The sequence below is a fragment of the Ovis aries genome, chromosome 11, assembly GCF_016772045.2.
Source record: "Ovis aries strain OAR_USU_Benz2616 breed Rambouillet chromosome 11, ARS-UI_Ramb_v3.0, whole genome shotgun sequence".
NCBI classification, from domain to species: Eukaryota; Metazoa; Chordata; class Mammalia; order Artiodactyla; family Bovidae; genus Ovis; species Ovis aries.
The window spans coordinates 38,763,402-38,789,218 of record NC_056064.1 but is presented as its reverse complement, the minus strand read 5'-3'; the positions used below and the strand labels follow the sequence as shown (position 1 = coordinate 38,789,218).

The 25,817-nt window shown below is 44.9% G+C and overlaps 1 protein-coding gene across 3 annotated transcripts in view; it reads right to left on the bottom strand.

The window, feature by feature from the left end:
• Positions 1-529: 529 nt before the first annotated feature.
• SOCS7 (suppressor of cytokine signaling 7) overlaps positions 530-25,817 on the bottom strand; it is a 35,417-nt gene continuing 10,129 nt past the window's right edge. Inside the window, exons 3-10 of one of the 3 annotated variants that reach the window (XM_004013369.5) lie at positions 24,762-24,866; positions 24,184-24,285; positions 23,148-23,278; positions 22,509-22,677; positions 20,298-20,426; positions 10,212-10,347; positions 9,645-9,798; positions 530-6,209 (exon numbers count right to left, since the gene is read on the bottom strand). In XM_004013369.5, the coding sequence (XP_004013418.4) occupies positions 9,675-9,798; positions 10,212-10,347; positions 20,298-20,426; positions 22,509-22,677; positions 23,148-23,278; positions 24,184-24,285; positions 24,762-24,866 (896 nt within the window). In that variant the 3' untranslated portion in view covers positions 530-6,209; positions 9,645-9,674. The remainder of the gene's footprint in view (positions 6,210-9,644; positions 9,799-10,211; positions 10,348-20,297; positions 20,427-22,508; positions 22,678-23,147; positions 23,279-24,183; positions 24,286-24,761; positions 24,867-25,817) is intronic. The other 2 variants (XM_042255896.1, XM_042255897.1) reach the window with 2 other exon arrangements.

Below are 25,817 nucleotides of genomic sequence, written 5' to 3'. Positions count from 1 at the left end.
CAAGGTTAGTGCACCAACCTTCTAAGTGGGGGACCTGGAGACAGACTGGGTGAGAAAGTTAAGAGGGAAGATTTGAGTGGCTCCAAGTAGCCACAATCATAAACATTTCTAGTCCTTTCCTCTCCAAAGAGGACCACTCAAGAGGGAGTAGGCTAGAAAGACAGGAGGGACACAGGTTAAACTCATGAAAAACCTTGCCTGCCAGTCTAGATATAAACTAGGAATGACCAGTATGGTATGCAATATGAACTCTCCCAAAATAGAGCAGAAAGGCCCAGAAAGCTCTCTGGAATTCTCCTGTACTTTCTAGGGAAGGAGAAAGTAGTTATGAGCAACGGCCATCAGCCTCAAGAATTTTCCAGTCTCTCTAATTCTGACAAGACCACTTCTGGATGTGATCCGTTTAGCTGACATCATAGGGATTCCCCGAGTGCCAGGGTGGGCCATCTGACCCTAAGTGGATCGTTATGGTGTGAGGAGTCATGAGATGAGAGAGGGACTGAGAAACAACCACCCAAATAACATGAAACAATTTCTAAACATTTTTATTTCAAATCTCTTTTCACCCCTTCCGCAAAAAGACATGGGTCAGTACAGCAATCATAAAAAGGAGATACAAACACAAGAGTCAAATGTCTCCCGCACTGACACTTTACAAAAAACCGGGAATTGTACATGGGTTTTCCAAACAGGACCTGCAGCAGCTACTAATGTCCCTTTACAAGAGTCAAACATGCCTATTAATACAGTATATACAGACACCCCATTCTGGAACTAACCTACAGGGACATCCCAACACCCCCCATCTATCCCCAGAAAAATACCAAAACACATCCAAAGTGCATTTGTTTTGTTTATATCAAAACATCTTTCCCTTTCCCCACCCCACCCTCAGACCCTCCCACCCCATTTAAGATTGGCCTGCAAGTCTATTTTAACCATTTAGTAATTTTTTATAGTTTATGAAAATAAATTATACAGCAAATATTTTAATAAATTAAGCACAAACGGTTGAGGAAAGGAGAAAAACTAAATGGGAAGACAAAAGCCAGGCTGCGCTTTGGCTTGGAGGAGGGTGGGGTGGCAGAAGAGGACGGAAGCGGTTGCAGGGGGATGTGGCTCCCCTTCTGGTGAAGAACTGGCAACCACCCCGAGTCCAGATTGACACCCCTCTTCATTGAATTCCTTAGAAACAACCAAAAAATGTACAGCAGTGGCTGTGCCACGGGCAGCACCAGTTTGGGCATTCCAACAGGCCTGCCCACAGAGCGGTGCCTGGATTATGCTTGTCCCTTGGAAAAGGTTCTGGGCCTAACAGTGAGGGGCAGGTCCCTGCTCAAGGGAGCACCAGGGATGTAGTAGTCACACCAGCCTTCCTGCTCCACCGGAGCTGAGCAGGGGGCTTAGGATGCAGCTTGTTGCGGGGCTGTGTGGTTTGTGATCTCCTGGGTTCTGACCAGAAGTGTCTTAAGTTCAATCACACTCCATCTCCAGGAGCAACTAGGATCGCAGTCCAGCTGCGAGCAGACATTCACTGCCCTGACTGGCTGCTGTTTGCCTGGCCCTCTCAGCATTTTGAAAGAGGGGGTAGAAGCGGGGAGGAAGCAATTCCAGGTACCCTCTTAAGAAGATGAAATGGGCGTGGAGGCATGTCACAGACTCAGCATGCAGGACTGGCTTCCTGGGAGGGGGATCAGAGCGGGAAGGAATGGGAGAAGGGGCAGAGATGGGAAACAGGAATTCAGGGGCACCTACCAGGAAGGTCAAGAAGCATGAAAAAGACAAAGACAGTATGGAATCTGCATGTAAAGAAAGGTCTTTCCCTGGTAGATTATAGAGAATTGGTAATTTAAATACAGTTCCTTACTCTATTTTTCTAACTGCAGCATCTGAGTCCCCAGTGCCTCTGTCTCTATGCTCCAACTCTTAACCTCACACCTCCCAAGGCTTCACTCTTATCTTCTCAAGGCCTCCTGCCATTTTGTGCTGAGCATGAAGACTTCAATGTCAAAACAGGATAGGTCGCGGGGACTGGCAGATTTGACTTTGCCTTCTTGAGCTGTGTAGCCCAATAATCCTATAGCTATCATGGGGGAGGGGGGGCACGCTTTTTTTTTTTTTTTTCTTTTTCTTTTTTAATAAAAAAGGTTTTACTCCCCAGGAGCAAATAAATCATTTTGAACTACTGATAAACACTGCTGCAGTGAAAAGAAAGATGGCTCCATGTATGCAATAGCACAAATTCCGCGTAAGAACAGCTGTGTCGACAATTAGAGCTAAAAATCACTTCTCCACTTCCCCCTTTCCCATGAACCAAACCAAGAGGATTCCCATAGGGAAAATGTCTAACTCAAAAGCTCCTCCCTTAGGGACAGGGGCATGTCATTCTCTTAGAAGTGGACAACAAAAGCAGGTCTCCCCTCAGTGGAGATGCTCTCCACACCCCCATTAGTGGCAAGACTTCTGCAAATAAAGATAGATACACACACACACACACACACACACACACACACACACACAGACTTTCAGACCTCCTTCCAGCAGCCACAGAGCTGTACACCCCAGTGCTGAGGCCTCTAACTTCAGGGCTCAACCCCTAGGGAGAGGTGGGAGGGCAGCTGGGAATCAACCTAGGGGGCAAGTTCCTCCAATCGCCATTTCCCTAGCAGGGTCAAGGGTTTCAAGCAGGCCATGTTCTTCTGGGTCGCAGGGTGAGGGCTTCAAGGCTGGCACCCAGCTTTGCTATAGTCTCTCCCCTTGGATCTGGGAACACCAAACCACCCTGCCTCTCGCCAGTTCTTGCTGGAAGTGTAGGGGCTCTGTGGCCATCCCCAAGTCACTCCCAACCTTAATAACGGGCTTGTGGAATCAACCCCATGGACAAGCATGAAAGCAGAAGAAACTGGTGGCGGGCTCCCCACCACACCTCCGCCCTCACGAGGCTGGGAGCTACCGCCCAGGGCTGGCTTTCCAGGGTGTGTCACACTCACTGTATCTAGGCACAGGCAGGCAACCAGGCCAAGGTCATTGCCAACTGTCCCTAAGACCTAGTTGTCACCTATTTATCTAGTCCCACACCAAAGACCCCATACCTCCTCACTCCTGTGTGACCACAGCGCACGAAATTCAAGTAATAGCAAGTTGTAGCAGTAACTGTCACTAGACCACAGTGGTCCACACTTGTCCTGAGGAAGGTTACAGTAGATCAGTCATAAACAAGCGCAGGTTAAACGGGCAGATCCGAGGTACTGGCATCACCTAGCCACAACCAATGAAGGGTCCCTAGAAGTGAGAGCCTTTTCCAGTCTGTGACTTGAGAATACAACAACCAAACAGGAACGAGTTCCTTCTGCAGACTGCTTTTCAATTAGCACTACACAGAACTGGTAGAGGGCCGGGGGTACGGCCAGCGGGTGGAGGGGAGGTGCTGACGACAGCCAGCTGCTCCTGCTCCCTCTCCCTGTTGACTCTGACCGGGCTGGTGCCCTTCCTCCTCACCTCTGGATGGAGCCTGTCTCCTCTGGCACACTTCCGTTCTGTAGCCACTCTACTGAGGAAGAAGTAGGGTAGCGCCTGGGCTGTGACTCACGCACAGACAGATCATAGACACAGTCAACACCACCCTTCCCAGCAGGAGAAAGGATGGTGGTTGAGGGTGGGTCACGCCTCTTCAGCTGGTTTGGTTTTGTACCTGAGAGTACAGATTCTCCAGTGGAAACCGCTGGTACCACAAGGAGTCCAGGGCTCTGCCTCCCTCCCTGGGGCTATGCTGAGAGCAGTGAAGCCCCAGCCACGGGCAGGGGCAGGGGCCCCCGGCTGAATTCTGGCTCTGGGCTCTACCTTGCCATCATAACCCCTCAGCATTCACGTCTACCTGGTGACCAGGAAGTCTTGGTCTAGCCCACAGCACAGGAAAAGGACTCTTTGATGCCACTGCTCTACCTTGGGGCTGTGCATGGCTCAGTACACGCTGTGCAGATGCTTGCTTCTGTGCTCTTGTTCCTGCACTTCTCAGTGTCCTCCCCTCACCTAAAAACCAAAGTCTCACAGCCCCAGAGCTTTCCTAGACCATCTGGCCTAGCATGATCTTACCCACTCTGAATTTCTTTAGAGCCAGCCCTTGGTTCTCCTTTGCTGCGCTGAGTCATTCTCCAAATGTGGCCGTCACCTAAAAGCTCCCTTAGGCCAGATAATACGTCTTCCACCTCTTGTGTTTTCCACAGTAGCTAGCCTAGGGCCAGGCAAATACACACTAAAATGTAATTTTTTAAAAAAAGATTTCAGGTAGCTGCAAAACAGCCACTTGAGGATCTCAGTAGATTCCAGTCAGTAGGCTTTTGGTGGGTGGCACTTTCTGCAAGATGGCAAGTTAATCTGCACATTCAAGAGGTTAAGACCCACTGGTTAAGCCAATTCCTGGGATCACTATCTTAACTGGTTGGTAACACTACCACGACAGCCAAAGAGAGAAGAGGTGCCACACAGCAGAGCAGAGGTGGGCTGTGTTTATGCTACAAAACTCATTTTGTGCGTTACCTCTTGACAGCCAGGTAACAATGCAAGTTTCCACCCTATTCAGCTAAGAGGAGGAACGGTCATTCCACGCAGGACGTAAGGCAGAAGGTCAATGTTTCCAGGTGAGGCAGTCCTGTAAATTACCAAAACACTGGGGCCTCACCCTAAACCATCAGGAAACCACAAACCTGACATCATTTATCTCACTAGATGAGGCAGGTATAAACACAGGGGAACCAAAAGAGGCAGTCTACTGGAACACTTACTGCAAAAGAGTAATAAAGATCAAACAGCTCAATTTTCACATCTTAATAACAAACCTCTCCCCAGAGTAACTCTACAGAAAAGCAAACTCATACTGGTATGTGATTTGACAATGGCCCAGTTCGGAAAAGCACTGCCATTTTTTCTCCCTCTTCCTCTACTTCCATCTGGAAAAGAGGCAACTCTCCAATCAGCATCTGACAGACTTCCCAATGAAAGGAGGGCAAAACAAGATCTAACTCAGGAAAATGTCTGAGTTGCTAGAAAGAACTCAGGAAAATAAAGAAGCCTTTGCTACCTCCCGTTTCAGACCAACGTAAGAAGATGAGCTGTAATGCTCTCTTCCCTCTCACTAACCTCAAACATCCCATTAAAGCTGAGCCATGAGGGAGCTTTCTCTAGGAAGAGCACAATAGTTCCCTTTCTCACCTTCCTCCACATTCCCTCTTACTAGCTGACAGACATATGGAGGTAAGGAACACTGACTCCTAAGTCATGGGTACCGTTTGCCATTAAGAATCTGGAAGCACGCTCCATTAACGGCAGCAGCCCGCAACTGGAGCTCTGAACTGCTCAGGTGATGGAAATACTACCGCCTTGACAGCTGGTAGAAGCAATAGGAATGATGTTACCATGACCAGAGTGAAATGAAGTTATCTCGAGGGAAGGGGCTGAGGGGAGAGGAACAGGGCTAACGTGAAGTCATAGAATTCAGTAGAACAGAATGAATACAGCTTCTATGCGAGGTGATTCTGAAATTAGGTTCCTAAACCTTAGAAGGAAGGTATATGAGGAATCACTACTTCCCCAGTGGGGCCATGTGCCAGGTTTTGTCCAGCATCTTCTATTTGAGACGCTCCACTTTCCTTTCTTTCCTGCTCCTGCTAAAGCTACCCATGCTTACAGAGAAGTAGGTTCTCCTCAATCAGAAACTCCCAACTTGATCTGCACTCTGACTCCTTCTTTCCCCTTCTTCAAGGTCAATGTGAAGGCTGGAATTCTGCCGTTGGCACCAGCTGAATGACCATCACTGGCAACCCGCTCTCCTCTCCTTCCCTCCCCCAGACCTGCTCACCCTTCGGCACCACTTCCAATCCAATGGGCACAAACCCCAGTTGCCTTTAGGGTGAATCTTCTGTACTGAGAAATGCAAATATACAAAACAAAACTTCTGAAAAAGGAACAGTGTTGAGACATCTTCCGGTTTTCCGGGGAGTTCATCCAGCTCCAGGAGCACAGGGCTGGATGTGACACGGTGAAGCCCTGCTCAGAGTTCGCTGGTGTGCTTCATCCAAGCCCCAGGGTGGTGAGGGGAACCAGTCTCTTGCACAGAGGATCCCAATCCTTCCTACTCCCTCCTGTTTTCCTCACTCTCCTTTTCATGGTAGCTTCATTTGGTTCTTTGAAACTGGAGCTTGGCAACCAAATGCCTAGGTTAAAAAAGGGGAAAATGAGAGTGGCTCAATACAGTGGAATCAAAACGGAGTCAAAGGACAGCCTCTGGAGGTAGAGAAGTACAGCTCAAAGGGAGAATGGAGCCTGGAAAGCCAAGCGCTTCCACAAACACTGCAGGTTGCTGGGGATGTAGTGTGGCCTTTGTCATGGAGACCTGAGCAGCCTACAGCCTGGTCACCAAAAAGTCCTAAAGTGACAAAGAAAGATGCCCCTCACACCGCTTCCCTTCTCTCTTTCCCTTTCCCCTTTATTTTCCATTCACTTTCCCCTCTTCTTCTCCCCTAAGGCCCACCTGCTCTAGGGACCGAAAAAGGAACTGAGTCCCTGGAGGAATCCCTGGCGAGTCAGGCCAGAGACAGTTGCAAGCCTGCAGCTTCTGGCCAGTGAAGAGGGCTGACATATCATCACAAAGGCCAGTGCGGCGTCAACCTTCTGATTCAAGAAGGGCACTGTGCCAGCTGTCACTCTGTCCCAAAACTGCAAGCGCCCTGGCAAGAAATTCTCCAGGAAAACAGCATGCACAGACCAAGTAGCCACTAAGAACTCTGAAATTAAAACAAGTCTGACCAACGAGAAATCATAATGGCCAAATTTCATATCTTAAAAGGCCTTTCCCTTGGGAAGTGTTCCCAAGAGAACTTCCCTGTTTTTTCAAGGGGTCCTCAGAGCAAGCACAGCAGGGTGCTTATTCTCTGCTATAAGCAACAATCCCAGCGTCACAGCAAAAAAGAGACCCCGGGAGTTCGGTGCAATCCTCTACTAACACATGACTGCCCCTCCACGCTCATGATCAATGGCCAGCCCCAGCCTATGCCTGATCATATCAGGGCTTTTGTACTTAGAGGATCTCTTGCCTAGAATGCCTGCTCCCAGGTCCTCTCACAGTTAACTCCTTGATACTCAAATCTCAGCTAAAATGTCACCTCCTCACAAGAGCCTTCCCTGATCATTCAGACTTAAGTATGAATGACATGTTACCACTAACCACTGAACTTCACCCAATTTAATTTCCCTCACAACATGTACAGTCTACTGAAACTAGCCTATTCACTCACTCACTGTTGCTATCTCTTCCTAAGAACTGCAGCTCTGTGAGAACAGGGCCTTTGACTATCTTGTTCAGCACTCTCTTCCCAATTCATACTGGCTACTTAATATATAGAGGTCTGCTGAATCAACAAATGGGGAACTCACTAACTCCTGCAGAAAACCATTCCATACTTGGATCTGTTCAAAAGGTTCTTCTAAAGATAAACTGAGGACTTCCCCGACAGTCCAGTGATTAAGAATCCGAGCTTCTGCTGCTTGGGGCACAGGTTCAGTCCCTGGTCAGGAAAGTTCCATATGCTGTGCAGTGCGACCAAAAACAAAATAAAGCAGAAATAAAACTGGAGACTGAACTCTGTTTATAACTTACTCTGTGTTCCTGCCCTGCCCCCTGGAACCACACAGAATAAGTTTGATCACTCTTAGGAAAATCTATCAAACACTTCTTTTGGCCTCCAAGCCCCTCTCACCCTAAAACTTCTCTGGTCGGTGATAATCATTTATCCCCTGCATTATGAAGTGTGGACAGTCCACACCACCCCTAACCTTTCTCTGAATATGCACGTGCTCGTGTAGGCTCCTCCTAAAGCACAGCACCTACAGAAGCAATGCTCTAATTGAACGGTCCCAATTATTGTTCAACAGTGCAGATGAGTAGGTGGGTCCCCCTAGTTCCCTACCCTAATCACTGCAAAGCCACCAAACAGAGAAACCCTCCTAGACAACAGAGCCCTTAAATGTTTTAGGAGACACTTCTGAGCGCACACAACTTGCCAATATAGGCACACCTCATTTAACTTGTTTCGTTGCGCTTTTACAAGTTGAAGGTTTGTGGCAACTCCACGTTGTCAGATGACGGTTAGCATTTTTTAGCAATAAAATATTTTTAAATTAAGGTATGTAGATTTTTTAGATATGATGTTAGTGCACACTTAACAGACCACAGTATAGTGTAGATAAAACTCTTTATATGCGTTGGGAAACCAAAAGAATCATGTGACTTGCTTTATTGTGATATTTGCTTTTTTCCAGTGGTCTGGAACAGAACCCATGATACATCTCCCAGGTATGCCTCTAACTGAAGATTTGACACAGAAACTGCACATCCGGCCCAGGATCCTTTAAGTTAAAAGTTAACTGCCTCCCGGAGTTACCATTTCTTGATCTCTCTTCATTACTCTTCCCCTGGCTAGTCCTGGCTCACATGCTCTCCCCTCAAGAGCACAGGATCAGAGACATCCAGAGCCAAGAGGAGACACACAGCTGGGGTCATCTGAGCCATGGCCCAAAAACACCCATGGAACAAAAACACCAGTTGTCACTCTCTCCCATTATGAAGAGAGCTGAGAGGGTGGGAAGAGTTAAAGCCCCCTTTCCACTCTAAAGCTGTCACACCTATGGGTTTTTCCCCTTTGTTTTGTATGGGGGATGGGATTAGAAACAGATGAGGTTAGAAGAATTCAGTCCTTAGAAAGGACACTCCCCACTGAGAGGGGTGAGGGTAGTCTTTGACCCCAGCAGTAGATCTCTACAACGTGAGCTCTTACACATAACCCTTACTACCAAAGTCACCACTTTCTGGCTATTCTGTTCCCTACTTACCTCTACTTTCAATATTCACATAAATGTAACTTAAGAAGACTTTTTTTTTTTTGGCTGAGCCCCGAGGCATGTGGGGATCTTAGTTTCCCAACCAGGGATCGAACTGGAGCCCTCAGCACTGGAAGCACAGAGCTCTAACCACTGGACCACTAGGGAATCCCCAAGACTAATTAGAATCTATCTGTACAAACCAGTATTCCAAGGTATTTTATGGGAAAACAAATAAATAAAACTCAGTATAGCAATGGGATACACTCTTATATAAATGAATTCCTTAGTTAATTCATTTATTCTTTTTACCAATTTACTTTTCAGTGGCCCAGATGGAGTTTTAAACAGAAGAGCAAGCCGTTTTTCCCTCATCCCCATATTCCCAGCCAGGGGACAGGGGAACTCTCACTGAAGTGCATGCTTATTGCAATTAAGGGCATTTTGTGTTCCCTTTGATGACGTTTCCTTCCCCTTTGGTTTCCTGCTTTACATGTCATTTGTGCAACAGCTGCACTTCTATGTCCTCCTCTTTATATATAGCCAGTGATTAGCACGCACGTTGCTTTGCAGATACTCAAGCCTCTCGTCTATTTGTTCTTCTCCCCTCTGGGGTATGTCCCCCCCGGGACTCCGTAATCAGATGTGGCAACACTCTGGACGGATGCCTGGATTGGGGTATGTGCATGGGGCGGGAGGAAGGGGGCAAGGCCCAGTGCAGGATAACTGCCCAGGAAGAGACCAGGCCGGACAGTGAGGCGGAGTATGCATACCCTTGGTGGTGACCAGCAGGGGGCCCCTCGCTACGTGGAAGGTTCCAACACCTCTTGCTTCTGTTTGGAAATGAGCTGCGCTTCCTTTAGAGACAGGTATACCTCTTCCTGAGGATCATAGTAGTAGAACTTTCGGATATAAGAGATCAGAGGCCTACGAATAATACAAGAGGGGTACACACAAGTGTTATACAGAACTTAAAAAAGAAAGATCACCTTTATCCAACCCTCCCTTCTTTTCATTCCCTATATGGTTGAGACAACACCAAAGAGTCTCTGCCAACTTGAGAAAATTCCCACTTTCTCCCTCATTATAGTTCTGTCTCCCTCCCTCTTACCATCTCCACTCTATGCTTCACAGAGTCTGCAGAGGGAAAGTGACACACGTACACACCTTCCTCCTTCTTGGCTGTATTGTGACATTTCTAAGTAAGTGCTAAGACACAGGAGAAGTGAAAAATGATGCCTGTGAATTGCCAGGCTCTGCCTGTACACTCCACTTGCAGGCCTCACTGACACTGTGAGTAACCCTCCATCCCCGCTCCGGCTCTAAAGACCCCGTCATACTTAGGCAGTGGGAGATCCGGGATGTGATCAATCCGGACGAGCTGTCGGATTCGGAATCGGCAGAGGTGCTGGAGGGATTTGACGTTGCTGAAGCGGGACACTGGATAGAGCAGCTGGACTGGGGTTGGCGGCAGTCCTTCAAGAACAAACCGAGAGAAATATTCAGATGAGACAAGGCAGCTAACTGTATCTAATCTTCCTTATGAAGAGAGTCCAGGGAAGGGAAACGGTGCTTCTTTACAGTTCACATAGGTCTTCAGTGCAAAAGTGCCCTTCCACAAAACTTGGTTTCCATAGTACTGCTACCATATTTCATACTCAGGGGAGCCCACCCTCTGTCAGGGGGCTTCCCCAGCCTGACTTCTAACAACTGAGAGTCTTGCTCTTCAAACAGCTCAGTGAAAAATGCCGAGCTAGAGACTTTGCTTGGAGCCAAGTGGCCAATCTCAGGCCCAAGGACAACAGTCAAAGGCATCCTTGTTGGGAATGGGCGACACTTGTTTAGCATCTAGAGTATCTTGAAGGTGAGGACTCAAAAAGGCTGTTAAGAGGGGTCCCCACCAAATTCCAACTGAGAGACAGTAAGCAGAAGGCAGCAGCTAGGATCAAATTTTACAGGCCGGTCACACGGTCGCTTACTTCAAGCTAGGACAGTCAGGTTTAGCTACCTTTTACTCCTCCACCCCCATCAACCACCCTTCTTACTTCTGAAAATTTAGGTAGGGTACAGGAACAGAAAAAAAGATGATGATACTTTCTCTTTTTTAGATAAACAGCTTCCAAATAATATTCATATTGGTTAATTATTTTTTTTAAAGGTTCACTTTAATTGTGTGTGCTCAGTTGTGTCCAACTCCTTGCAACCCCTTGGACTGTACCCCACCAGGCTCCTCTGTCCATGGAATTTTCCAGGCAACAATACTAGAGTGGGTTGACCATTTCCTTCTCCAACAGATCTTCCCAACCCAGGGATCAAACCAGCATCTCTTGTGTCTCCTGCTTGGCAAGTGGATTCTTTACCACTGCGCCACCTGGGAAGCCCAGGATAATACTTTTAAAAGCAATTACAGTAGCTTGGGCAAGCTGGAAGTGGTACTGTTCTGTGTACAAGTGCCTGCTGACTAAAGCCAGTCAGGCCCAATGGAAGCCCCACACTCATGTTCCATCACAGTTATCAGCAGGCTCCATGCTGGGAAATTCCAACCCCCAGGGGTCAATGCCACAGAATGGAGACACCCACAACGGCAGGGACACTGAAACACTTCAAGTGCATAAAGAATACTCTTGTTTCAATAAACAAAGGACTATGGAAGGTAAACAAGCAAACTGCTCTCACAAAGAATCTGAGTTGCAAAACCTTTGAAAGAATTCTTTTCTCAACCATTGTTGAATCAAATGAAACTCCGTAGACACAACTTGTTGGAAAATAAAATATCTATTTTTGGAGTTTAATTTCAAACAGTTTTAAAATGATGTTTGAAACCATGAAAAGAAAAAATTAAAGCTTACAGATTGTCTCCCAAAATCTTTTCATGGTTGTTAATAACAGACTTTCTAAAAAAAATTGAAATACATTTCATGCTATATAAGTAAGCTTATCTTAAAATTATTTAGCTCAGTCTTCAAAGCTGTGCTCCCAAATAGATACCACTATTACCCACCACTGCACAATGAAGAAACTGAGGCCTACTGAGCTTAGAGAATTTGCTCACAGCACAGAACCAACAGAGCTGGCCTTCCCTGAGCACTTGCTCTGTCTGAGGAAGAGTTTAGCCCAGGGAACCTCAAAGGAGGGCTCTCCAGGAGTTTCCCGGAGCACCTGCCCATGTGGCTGTCCTAACGGGGGTGCTGTCAGATAGTCACAGCTTCCTGATTCAGGGCCAGTCTCTCTTGGTCCTTGACTTCTCACCCCTATCCCTTCAAATCCAGCACTTACATTTTTAAAGCACTGTAACCCTCATCCTCAGGGGCTGGTTCCCCTGGGGGTCGAAACCAGGGCTTTCTGCATGTAAAGCTGACCTGCTGACCACTACACGATGGAAACACAAGCTCAGATCATGAGCTCCTTATTTCAAAATTCAGGCTTAAATCGAAGAATGTAGGGAAAATCACTAGGCCACTCAGGTATGATCTAAATCAAATCCCTTTTAATTATATGGTGGAGATGACGAATAGATTCAAGGAATTAGATCTGGCAGAGTGCCTGAAGCACTATAGAAGGAAGTTCGTAACTCGGTATAGAACGCAGTGGCCAAAACCATCCCAAAGAAAAAGAAACGCAACAAGGCAAAGTGGTTGTCTGAGGAGGCTTTACAAATAGCTGAGGAAAGGAAAAAAGCAAAAGACAAGGGAGCAAGGGAAAGATATACCCAGCTGAATGCAGAGTTCCAGAGAATAGCAAGGAGAAGTAAGAAGCCTTTCTTAAATGAACAAGCAAAGAAACAGGAAAACAACAGAATGAGAAAGACTAGAGATCTCTCCAAAAAAATTGGAGATATCAAGGGAACATTTCACGTAAGGATGAGGATGATAAAGGACAGGAACAGTAAGGACCTAACAGAAGCAGAAAAGATTAAAAAGAGGTGGCAAGAATACACAGAAGAACTATATAAAAAAGATCTTAATGACTCAGATAACCACAATAGTGTGGTCACTCCACCTACAGCCAGACATCCTGGAGTGAAGTCAAGCGGGCTTTAGGAAGTGTTATTATGAATGAAGATAGTGGAGGTGATGGAATTCCAGCTGAGCTATTTAAAATCCTAAAAGATGATGCTCTTCAAGTGCTGCCCTCAGTATGCCAGCAACTACAGAAAACTCAGCAGTGGCCACAGGACTGGAAAAGGTCAGTTTTCATTCCAATCTCAAAGAAGCGCAATGCCAAAGAATGTTCAAACTACCGAACAACAGTGTTCATTTCATATGCTAGCACAGCTATGGCTCAAAATCCTTCAAGCTATGCCTCAGCAGTATGTGAACCAAGAATTTCCTGATGTACAAGCTGGGTTTACAAAAAGGCAGAGGAACCAGAGATCAAACTGTCATCATTTGTTAGATCATGGAGAAAGCAAGAGAATTCCAGAAAATCATGTAGTTCTGCTTCACTGACTATGCTAACACATTGACTGTGTGTGTCACAACAAACTATGGAAAATTCTTACAGATGGGAATACCAGACCACTTTATCTGTCTCCTAAGAAACCTGTATGCAGGTCAAGAAGCAACAGGTAGGACCGGACGAGGAACAACTGACTGGTTCAAAATTGGGAAAGGAGTATGACAAGAGTGTATACTATCACCTGCTTATTTAACTTCTATGCAGAGTACATCATGTGAAATGCCGGGCTGGATGAATCACAAGCTGGAATCAAGATTCCAGGAGAAATATCAAAAACTTCAGATATGCAGATGATACCACTCTAATGGTAGAAAGTAAAGAAGAACTGAAGAGCCTCTTCTACTGCTACTGCTAAGTCGCTTCAGCCGTGTCTGACTCTGTGTGACCCCATAGACGGCAGCACACCAGGCTCCCTTCGTCCCTGGGATTCTCCAGGAAAGAACACTGGAGTGGGTTGCCATTTCCTTCTCCAGTGCATGAAACTGAAAAGTGAAAGTGAAGTTACTCAGTCATGTCTGACTCTTTGCGACCCCATGGACTACAGCCTACCAGGCTCCTCTGTCCATGAGATTTTCCAGGCAAGAGTACTGGAGGGGGGTGCCATCGCCTTCTCCGAAAGACCCTCTTGACGAGGGTCAAAAAAGGAGAGTGAAAAAGCTGGCTTAAAACTCAGCGTAAGAACAACTAGGTTCAGGGTATCCAGTCCCATCACTTCATGACAAATAAAAGGAGAAAAAGGGAAAGCAGCGACAGATTTTATTTTCCTGGGCTCCAAAATCACTGTGGATGGTGACTGCAGCCATGAAATTAAAAGACATTTGCTCTTTGGTAGAAAAGCTATAACAAATCTAGACAGTGTTTTCAAAAGCAGAGACATCACTTTAACAACAAAGGTCCATATATATTCAAAGCTATGGTTTTTCCAGTAGTCACGTATGAATGTGAGAGTTGGACCATAAAGAAGGCTGAGTGCTGAAGAATTGATGCTTTCAATTTGTGGTGCTGGAGAAGACTCTTGAGAGTCCCTTAGATATCAAGGAGATCAAACCAGTCAATCCTAAAGGAAATCAACCCTGAATATTCATTGGAAGGACTCATGCTGAAGCTGAAGCTCCAATACTCTGGCCACCTGATGCGAACAGATGACTCAGTGGAAAAGACCCTGATGCTGGGAAAGACTGAAGGCAGGAGAAGGGGACGACAAAGGATGAGTTGGTTATATCGTATCAGCAATTCAATGGACGTGAATTTGAGCAAATGATAGGAGATTAGTGGAGGACAGAGAAGCCTGGTGTGCTGTAGTTCATGGGGTCCCAAAGAGTTGGAGACGACTTAGCAACCGAACAACAAAAGCCCTCATCCACCACTGGTTGGCCCTCTCCTCATACACCATTAAAAAAAATTCACACATGCCTTTCTCTCTTGCATATATTTAAACTCAAGTGGTTTTAAAATGATTCTAGGTTCAAATGCCTCTTTGAATTTTACCTTTTCACTCATATGCTTTAAATATAGTCTTTAGTAAATTAGACTATGATGAACAGAAAGCTTTTGGAAGGTTGGTTGTAATATTGCTAAACTCAACATGACGTTTCAGAGACAAAAGTAATTTATGTACCTAATTATTTATTCCCAAAGACAGTACTATAGGATTTGCACTTAAAGAGGTCAGGATAATAGTAGCATACAATTATTTGACTGTTTTCTTTTAATGACCATATATCCTTGCCTATTTAATTGTGTTATTTTTAGACTTAGGTTCACAAACAGCAATTTGAAACCTGTTAATTGTCTGATATTCCCTAGTGCCAACTTGACTGTTTACTGTTTGCCCCCAAACACAGCAAACAATTGGAGCTCTGATATCCAAAGCATGTTCACAGAAGAGGTCAGAAATGGAGATAAGTCCAACATAAGACACCAATGCAGCTGAAAGGGAAAGGCAAGAAACAACAGTGGTCATTAAGAACTTTCCTCTCCTCATGCCAGGGTAGCGTGCACAAATCCCATTTTCAGCCACTTTGCTCTTTTCTCTTTCCCCTAAAAGGACCAGGGTTAGGCATGAGGGCTTCCCAGGTAGCTCAAGTTGTAAAGAAACCAGCTGCCAATGCGGGAGACATAAGAGACATGGGTTCGATCCCTGGGTTGGGAAGATCCTCTGGAGAAGGGCATGGCAACTCAGTCCAGTATTCTTGCCTGAAGAACCCCACTGACAGAGGAGCCTCATGGGCTACAGTTCATGGAGCTGCAGAGTCAGACACAACTAACGCGAGTTAGCACCCATGCACACAGGCATGATGAATCTCTTTCAGAAAAAAAGTAAAAAGAATGTTTTTCAGGTCTTGAGCACCCAAACACCCAGGTCTCTCCCACAACAAACTATTCCCTGAAGACCAGAAATATCCAACCCCAAATGTCTGTTAACAGGACTGAATCGAGAAATCTGAGATACAAGGAAAACATATCACTGAACAATTAATTACAGTCTTAATGATGGTGCAAAAGAGGAAGCAATTGATTTCCTTAGAGTGTCTGACTCAAAGTGTGATTAAAAAAACAAAAAAATATTTTCTTTTTAGGCATTTCAGAGATGATGGAGATTCTTCCAACTAAGAAGAACACATTCAAGTTGAGTTCTAGCTCTCCCAGCATCAGAAGTTTTGTGCTAATCCAATCACATTCTCTTCTGGAGACTGCTGCTTGGTGTTAGGTGTTTAGCTTACAACTGTGAATCGGACCAGACTGAGATAAATCAGCAACTTCAGATTTATCATGACCATGTTCCAACACTGTCATGAGAAGAGATAAGGGGCAAACCAAGCTCAGAGGCCATCCTTTTCACCAATGACCCCTCCCTCAATTGCTAGTTATTCTACTGATTAAATTCTTTCTGCTCCTCACTTGGTGCCATCTAAAACTTTCATTAGGCCTGGCTTTATAATCCCTATAATCCCTGGCCTCCTTTTACACCAGGCTGGATATGCTGCTAGTACATTCAGCTCTAGATCTGGGCCAGAAAAACCTGACTCTGCATCTTGACTGTAATTCACTGTGCATCGGTTTCGTAATCTGTATTTTTAAAAAGATAAAAAGGAGGGAGGGACTGTAACATTCCCTCAAGGGATCTCATAAGGGTTAAATGAAACAATACGAGGCCCTTGTAGGCAGTTATCAGCATCCCAAAGTCTAAACAAAGGGCTCCTTTTACCATCCCCTGAGTTATAATCCCTGGTATAAACTGACAGAGCTCAACCTAAATCTAATGACCACCACCTCCTCATGGGAATCCTCTCCCCTAATAAAGTCAGCCTCACAGAATGCTGAGAACGCTGATAAGCAAAGGGAGGCAGCACACAGTGGTAAGGAGAACAATGACCTCGCCTTCTTGTCCCAATCTTTCAAAGAGAAGTCACTTATGGTCGAGGGGCAAATACTAATTTGCTTTCCCTTCTCAACTTGACTACAATTTTAAGTGCAAATAGATATCCTACTTGTATCCTAGAAAGACACTCTCCACTCTCCACTGTGTTTATCCACAGATAAACACAATTCTGACTTCTTTACATCCTCCCCATAAATGCCAGGAAACTCAATCTGCAACTTGCTTCCTGCTGTTTTTTTTCCCCATAGCAGAGGGTGGGAAGTAAAGCACAGGAGTTGGAGTCAGTTGGGCCTTGGTTTGAATCCTGGCTTCAGCACTGATTAGCTGAGTAACCTTTAGAGTAAGTGGCTTCACTTTTGAGACACCCTTAGTTTCTTCATTGACAAAATTTTAAAAAAGAACTTTTTTTTCCAAGAGACCAATCTATTAGCTAACTTTGAGGCTGTTGCAAGAAATTAAGAGATATTTAAATAAAGATCCTGACAAAATACCTGGCACATGGTAAGTAGGCACATAACAAATAGCAGCAATCACTGCAGGTACTAACCTTCAGCAACGTTAAAAATCTTACTTAAAATTTTTTCTGCAGACAAGGCACATTTGTAGAATGAAATGAGCTACACCTGAGGAGTCCAAGATTCCATGAAGTCTCTCAGTACTCTACAAGTGATACATGCTCCCGACTCCAGAATCCTCTGAGAGGATCCACCCACAAGCAGAGATGACTACCCACCCTGTCCCTGTCAATCACCACCAGGCTTTATATGGACTTTACCATGGGCTCTCGCCTTCTCTTCCTACCTGTCCCCTTTCTGAAGCCAAGAGCTCTCTGAGGGTAGTGTACGTGCTCAGTCGCATAAGACTCTTGCAACTCCATGGGCTGTAGCCCGCCAGGCTCCTCTGTCCATGGGATTTTCCCAGCAACAATACTAGAGTGGGTTGCCATTTCCTCTTCCAGGGGATCTTCCCAACCCAGGAATCAAACCTGTGTCTCCTACATTGGCAGGGGGATTCTTTACCACTGAGCCACCTGAGAATCCCTCTCTGAGGTACAGAAGTAGCTTATTTTTGATACTGAGTTTATTTGATACTGTTTGTTTATTAAATAAACACCCCCCAAAGCCACAAACTCTAAAAATGGCTAGGCAGAATCAGTTCCTATAAGAAAGGATTCTAACTTTTTCCATTTAACCAAGTCAACTGCATGAGACCCAACTGTGTCGACAGCACTGAGGCAAGTAGTTAATGAAGTGAGAATTAATACAGTTCACACCCTGTCATGCCTTATTTAAATCACCAAGATTATAAAACACATTCCTGTAACCTGGCTCAACTGATGTTCCTCATATCATCAGATGTTGCTGATGTTCTGCCGGAGGCTTCCCTATAACTTCTTTTTAGAGCAATTTCTTGACACCCAGTTTAAGAATCTTAATTTGATTCAGTGGGAAAGCATGATGTTCTCATTTTAAGTTCTGTTTCTATCTTACAAATTCCTCATTTTACTTTTTTCCAACATTATAAAAGCAGATTCCTCCAAACCATCCCTTCGCCCCAGCCTTCAACAGAGATGATATAGATACCCCCTATTTAGTGGGCAGGATAGGTACTGCCAGTGCTCCCAAACCGAGACTAGTCTCTGAATTCAATACTGGCAGGGATACAGGACACAACAAAGTACTCTCTGACAGAAATTTTAGTACAAATAGTGCTATTAAATTCAGCCTCCTTGACACTCCCATTTCTAGTGAAGACTCTTTTACTTTCCCAGTTTCCCATGAAAATGACCCGAGAGCCCTCTGTTTCGCTTGTAAACATGAGATGCCTGGATCAGGGACAAGGAAAGACCTCTGAAAGTTAAACGTGAATACATGACACCGAGACATCAGAAGCAGGATCAGTTTTCTCATTCATGTGATCAGAGAAGCAAAGATTCCTTCTCAATATGTGTGTTAGTCAGCTGTGTCCAACTCTTTGCAACCTCGTAGACTATAGCCCACCAGGCTCTTGGGGGATTAACATATAAGGACAGGACATTACCCACTAGGCTCGAGGAAGAGTGGAGGCTAAAAGAGCCAGGAAAAAAAGCTTTAAGTCTTTCTGGCTTGGGGGTTTTTTAGGTGAGTGGGTGCACTCATCTCACATGCTAGAGTAAAGTAATGCTCAAAATTCTCCAAGCCAGGCTTCAGCAATACGTGAACCATGAACTCCCTGACGTTCAAGCTGGTTTTAGAAAAGGCAGAGGAACCAGAGATCAAATTGCCGACATCCGCTGGATCATGGAAAAGGCAAGAGAGTTCCAGAAAAACGTCTATTTCTGCTTTATTGACTATGCCAAAGCCTCTGACTGTGTGGATCACAATAAACTGCGGAAAATTCTGAAAGAGATGGGAATACAGACCACCTGACCTGCCTCTTGAGAAATCTGTATGCAGGTCAGGAAGCGACAGTTAGAACTGGATATGGAACAACAGACTGGTTCCAAATAGGAAAAGGAGTACGTCAAGGCTGTATATTGTCATCCTACTTATTTAGCTTCTATGCAGAGTACATCATGAGAAACGCTGGGCTGGAAGAAACACAAGCTGGAATCAAGACTGCAGGGAGAAATATCAATCACCTCAGATATGCAGATAACACCACCCTTATGGCAGAAAGTGAAGAGGAGCTAAAAAGCCTCTTGATGAAAGTGAAAGAGGAAAGCGAAAAAGTTGGCCTAAAGCTCAACATTCAGAAAACGAAGATCATGACATCCGGTCCCATCATTTCATGGGAAATAGATGGGGAAAGAGTGGAAACAGTGTCAGACTTTATTTTTTGGGGCTCCAGAATCACTGCAGATGGTGACTGCAGCCATGAAATTAAAAGACGCTTACTCCTTGGAAGAAAAGTGATGACCAACCTAGATTGCATATTCAAAAGCAGAGACATTACTTTGCCGACTAAGGTCCGTCTAGTCAAGGCTATGGTTTTTCCTGTGGTCACGTATGGATGTGAGAGTTGGACTGTGAAGAAGGCTGAGCGCCGAAGAATTGATGCTTTTGAACTGTGGTGTTGGAGAAGATTCTTGAGAGTCCCTTGGACTGCAAGGAGATCCAACCAGTCCATTCTGAAGGAGATCAACCCTGGGATTTCTTTGGAAGGAATGATGCTAAAGCTGAAACTCCAGTACTTTGGCCACCTCATGAGAAGAGTTGACTCATTGGAAAAAACTCTGATGGTGGGAGGGATTGGGGGCAGGAGGAGAAGGGGACGACCAAGGATGAGATGGCTGGATGGCATCATGGACTCGATGGACGTGAGTCTGAGTGAACTCCAGGAGATGGTGATGAACAGGGAAGCCTGGCGTGCTGCGATTCATGGGGTCTCAAAGAGTTGGACACGACTGAGTGACTGAGCAACTGAACTGAACTGGGTGCAGGAGTGGAGGTAGAGATCTTGCACGATCATACTCAAGTAAGTTAAATAATTAATATAAAGCTTTGAATAACTGTGAGAGAAGAGGGAGGGGAGGGGTGGGGAGTGGATATTATGCTTGATCATACCCAAGTAAGTTAAATAAATAAATAATTAACGATAGCCTTACCTGGAACCCTGGATCTCAAGAAATAGAGAAACTTCCCATTCTTGGAGTGCATGATGGCCCTCTTAATGAACTCCACCACTGACTGGCAGCGATCCTCAAACTTGGGATGGCACCACAGGCTGAAGGTTCCTGCCACGGAAAGTTAAGGAGAGGTAAAAATGGAAACCTTGCTTTAGGGAGACATGAGAAGCTGGCTCAAGCATTTTAACGATTTTCCCTCCTGGAAAGGTAGCTTGTGGTCAAGCTGAGTCAGAGGTCCCTGTTCCTGCTTGTTCTACAACTAATGGAAAGAAAGATGTTGATATTAATAATATATAAATTAGGTCTTACAATGTTTCTGTTAAACAATAATAAATTTGAGTCAGAAAAAAGATATAAAAAGATTTTGTTGAGTATGAACATTAATCTTTAAACCACAGACCATAAAGAAAAGGCAGCTATGCTAAAGTGAGTTTAAATGACATTCTCTCAAGAAGATTTAAATCTTCAAGTATGCAGAGAATAGGAAAGACAGGAACAGCGGTTTTGTGGATCTCACTCATTCATGTATGTGTTAAGCACACAAATCAAATTCTAAGTCTTTTCCTTCTGTAACTTCTAAAATCCCACACCCCAACATGTTACAAAGATCCCACCCCAAACTTTAGAATCCCAAAGGCAAAAAGCAATCTGAACTCCCATAACTTAAAAAAAAAAAAAAAAAAAAAAAAACTTCAACAACTAAAGCACTAAACCCAAGAGTCACAAAAGGGAACTAATCACTCAGGAGAACTGCAGATTTGAGAACCTTGGCTACTCTTTCGGGATCACTTACAGAGATGGAGACAAATATTGCATTGCAAACTGGCAACTGAAAGGCCCAGGGCTTCTATTAAAAATTCCATTTATTCAAGGAAGAAAAGTTCCTTTGAACAAAAAGTAATTGGAGAACCATTTGAAAATCCTCTCGAATAGGCATCTCGCCTATCTGGAACCTAGAGGTCAAGCATTTATTCATTTCCATGGCCTAGTCATTTATAATTTCAATAGGTTTATAAAAGCACTTCACTCTGAAATGCTATTTAATGCATTTTGTTTTATTTATTTGACTTTTGCTTTTAGGAGCAGCAAGAAAACAAGTAGCAGTCTACCCCACAGTCTCTAACTAATTCTCTCAAGTCTTTGGACCAGAGTTCCTTTCTCTTCATGCATCTTGAAAGCAGAGGTGGGGGAAGAGGAAATCATGGACAAAGCTATGCTGACCTAAACAGCTACTTCCTACCTAACAAGAGAAGGAAACCAAATTAATTCAGCAGAACGCGGCTGAGAGCAGGAAAGATACAGTGGTGCCTGATTTGGTGAAGAGCATGAAGGAGCCCCTTACATGAAATGCAGTATCTCATACAGTTCATTTAAGATTAATCACAAGTGGGAAGAACAAGAGGAATCGGAGGGGTAAGTCCATAAAACTCCCCAGAGTTCTCCACATTTTTAAAATTTGTAGCATATTGCAGGTATTTTGACAAAGTATGTGTTAGCCAGCCCCGCCACCAATAACCATTACAAGTTTGGGGCCCAAATCAAATACCAAACATCCTGATGCAAAGTCCATCCAGACAGGAGTACTGAACAAGTCAGCTTCTCGATGCGACTGGAATATTAAGCACAACCTGACCACAGAGGAAGACAGACAGTACGTTGATTCCACAAATTCTCATAGTTTTGATAACTATTTCCTGTAAGACTACAAAGCTGACCAGAAAAAGACATAACTATCATTGATGTGACTGCCAGGCAAAGAAATTCAGAACAGAACAGTCACAGGATCAACAAATTCTCCGCTTTATATACATGACTAATATCTCTAGATGGTAAGTTTAATCATGGACCAAAGCTTGGGAGAATTCGTCTCATGGTCCTAGGTTATTTCTTCCTGCTATGAAGAGTGTTACTGGCTTTATTCTGTTCTTCAGTAGTCTTCTTCAGACTCTATTTAGGAGACAAGATGCTGAGAAAACTTTTAAATGGAACATGTATGCTCCTCACCATCTCCACCAGTATTTCTCGTGATCGAAATCAGTGCCCATATATCAATATTCAGTTGAGTGATGAGATTTTCCTACCTACTCACATTTCCATTTCTGTGAATCATTCCAATGAGAAAGTCAGATACCAAAGGTAGAAAAAGCCAAAGGGGAAAGGCGGCTTCCTTCAAATGCCAGCACCTCTCACCTCGGTAGTGCTCCATTCTGGTGTGGTGAGTGATACCCTGTGATCGGAAACTGAGGCTCAGGATATAACGAGGATCGGAGCTGTCTCGTACCAGGAAAGAACCATCAGGCTTGCCTTTCAGCTTCATCTCTGCATCTTCCCAGTTCATCGGCCCCCAATACCAACCACACTATCAAAGAAGTGGCAAGGAGTTAGAACACAGAAGCGTCAAAGTTTTCAGCACAATTACTCTGACCACAAGAACCCCTCATTTCCAAAATACTGCAGTAGATAGAACCTGGTAGGGGTGCCTCAACCATTAGCAATGAATATCGGGTTCATCACACTTTCAGGCCTCCAAAGTAACAGAAAAACTTTACAGTTCCATTACCAAAGCCCTACAAAGAAAAGATGAGGGACCTAGGTCAGCTTAGACTATGTAAATATTTCTCCATAACCTTTCTCACCAGGTTCAGATGTCTTTTTCAGATTCAATTTTACAACATCTCATAGAACTAATGATAGCAACATATTGTTTTGTCACTGTAAATACAGAAACAAGGAAACTACTCTTCCTCTGAAAAAAATAAAAGGGGAGCCTGGCTTAGAATTAGGAAAATGTGAAAGGAGGCAAGCTGTCAGTCCTCAGGCACCACCTACCTTCTCCAGCTCTCGAAGGCTAGCTGCAAAGCTGCTCGAGTCAGGCCGGTAGAGGGGACACTGGAGGTGCTGCGGGGGCTGGCTGTGCAGAGATTCGGCTGCTCGAATGGGAGCGATCCGGGGAAATGCATCTGCAGGGCAAGAGCGCGGTGGTCACATGTTGACTCTTATCGTTCCCAACCTCAAGTAGACCCTCCCTCCCCCCAAAACAGAGATGCTAACTGAAGACGGGCAAGGCATTAGAAGCTAAGCTGGAAAGGGTGGAAGCCAAAGCAGTGGGGAAGAGCTGGATGGGCTGGGACAGAAAGCTGTGTGGGCTCGTGTAAGCTGTGAAGGGTGGGTGGGGGCGTTTAGCCCCAGGAAAGGGGGAGGCAGCAGCTCACTAACCTGACTAAGGCGACTACTTCAGGGCCTGCACCAGCCTAGAGCGATTCCAACTTCTCCCACCTCGAAGTGAAGTGCCGGTAAGGCAGCCTTGGAAATAGTGACTCGCTTAACTTGCCCAGGAAGAGCAACGATTTTGCCAAGCAAGTAGATTTTGTCAGGCAAGTAGAAAAGAATGCTGATTTCATTCATTTTATTCCTTGGGCACTGGGGGCTGGTCAAGCAGGTATGGGCTACTGAATGCTTGGTACTTATTTACAAGGCTGCAGTAAATGCTAAAAGCTTAGAAAGACCATAGAACTTTGAAAACCAGCAACATATTAAACCTCCTCAACTCTACTGAAATTAAGGCAGTTTCCTAAGTGATACTGACTCAAGGATTGCAAACAAGTTTCAGTAGCAAAGAGACAAAAAAAAAAAATCCAACAGTCTTTTATCTCTACCAAAAATCAGATTTGCCTCCATAAAGAAAACAGGCTAAAATAACTAGTGCTTGGCCTCATTTCCAAGGAGTTCTGGTCCAGCCAAGGGGATATGATTTAAGCTTTCTCCTAAGTTCTTTTATTTCCATAAATAGATCTCTCCCATCCGTCAAAAGTGTTTCACTTTGTACTCCCCACTCTTGCAAGTCTTGCCTCTAAGCTAAGCTAACCTGGGGCATGGGGTGGAGGAGGCGGAGGTAAGGGGAAAGACTGCAGGGAAGACCCCATCGGAGCCACAAGGACAGATGTAGGCAGCGTCCCACTGATATCATCTAGAAGAGAGAACAAAAGCAAGAGGTTCAGAAATATGGGCACAGAATGCGCACAGGGAAGGCAGAGGAGAGGGAAAAGGATCATCAGGCTGCCCTCTGGGGCAAAATGGCCTGAGCTTCACCCTGCCTTTTTTGCACAGAGGGCCACAATCATCTTAATCTGGTTTCCTTTGCTTGAAAGTAGGAAAGTAAGGATATCCCCAAAGCTGCCCACTGGCAGTAGATTCAGAACAAGATAAATAATCTTTATAAATAAATAAAGATTGAAATAATATATGGACAGGAGATGTTACAGCATGCAGGTAAGAGACCCATTTAACCACTTTGGAGATGAGAGGGGTGCTGAGAATGGGACAAGAAATATAATAACTGGGTCATCATTAGAAACCCAATAGTCTGTTTGGTTCCTGGCAAAGAACAGGTCGATAGAGCTCACCCTCCCACAGGGCAAGAAGGAAGAGGGGAGGAAACTATACCTAGGAGGCTGAGGCTTCGTCTTGGAGGAGGAGGGGGAGTTGGAGGGTGTGGAGAGGTCAGGCCCCGCTGAGAGATGTCCACGTCCACAAGTGACACTGTTTCACCTGAAGGATTCATGGAGCAAGCGTGTTACAGTAGCACCTTGCCCAAAGCCAAGGCCAGGAAACAAAAGGAGGCAGAGAGCAAGCAAGGGACGCCAGAGGTCCATGGCTCTCAGGAAGTGCAAAATCTAACGCTCCCACGGCTGGAATCCCCCCAGTCCAGGTACCTAAGAAGTCAATTTTAAAATCCATTATTCCTTTAAGAAGTCTTCTTTATTCAAATGGAACCCACACCATTTATTTTTACAGATTTGTGTATTAATTTTTGCCTCAGGGAGCAAGGCAAGCAACTTTTTACAAGCCCAAATGGACAAGGACAGCAAGCACCATTAAAATATAAGAACTGTTACGCTGAATCCAGATAAAGGTCCCAGTGTTAGCCCCAACTTCTTCCTAAATGGGGCTTTCCACATCGAGATTTTCCAGTATAGTCACTCCTAAGAGGCCCAACCATTTCAGATATCAACTAACTCCTAACAGCTGAGGCTACAAAGGCTGAAAAGTGCATTTATAATCCTGATAATTAATTACTTCCACAGTCAGGCAAAAGTCAGGTAAGCTTAGAGGAAGCTTCTCAGTAGGAACTGGGAGGAGGGGGGGAGGTACACATGGTTTCTCTTACTTTCCAGCACGTTATGCAGTTCTGTTCTCTACCATATTCACTCCTTGCCATCCAGCACAGCTACCCTCTCTCCTTATGAATCACCAGAGAATGAAGGCTATTTTATCAACCTTCTGTTGAAGGTCGCAGAGTCAGTTTGTTTTGGTAGATCTTATCCACAAGTCAGAATTTGGGATTTCTCTAATTTGGCCCTTAGGGTGTTATTTCCAACACCTTTTTCTTTTGTAGGAAGCTGAATTAGCCCCTAGCTAGAATCTTAATGTTTCCCAGTTAAGAAAATGAGGTAACAAATATCTCTAAAAGACCAGAAACTGGGCATTCAGAATCTAATA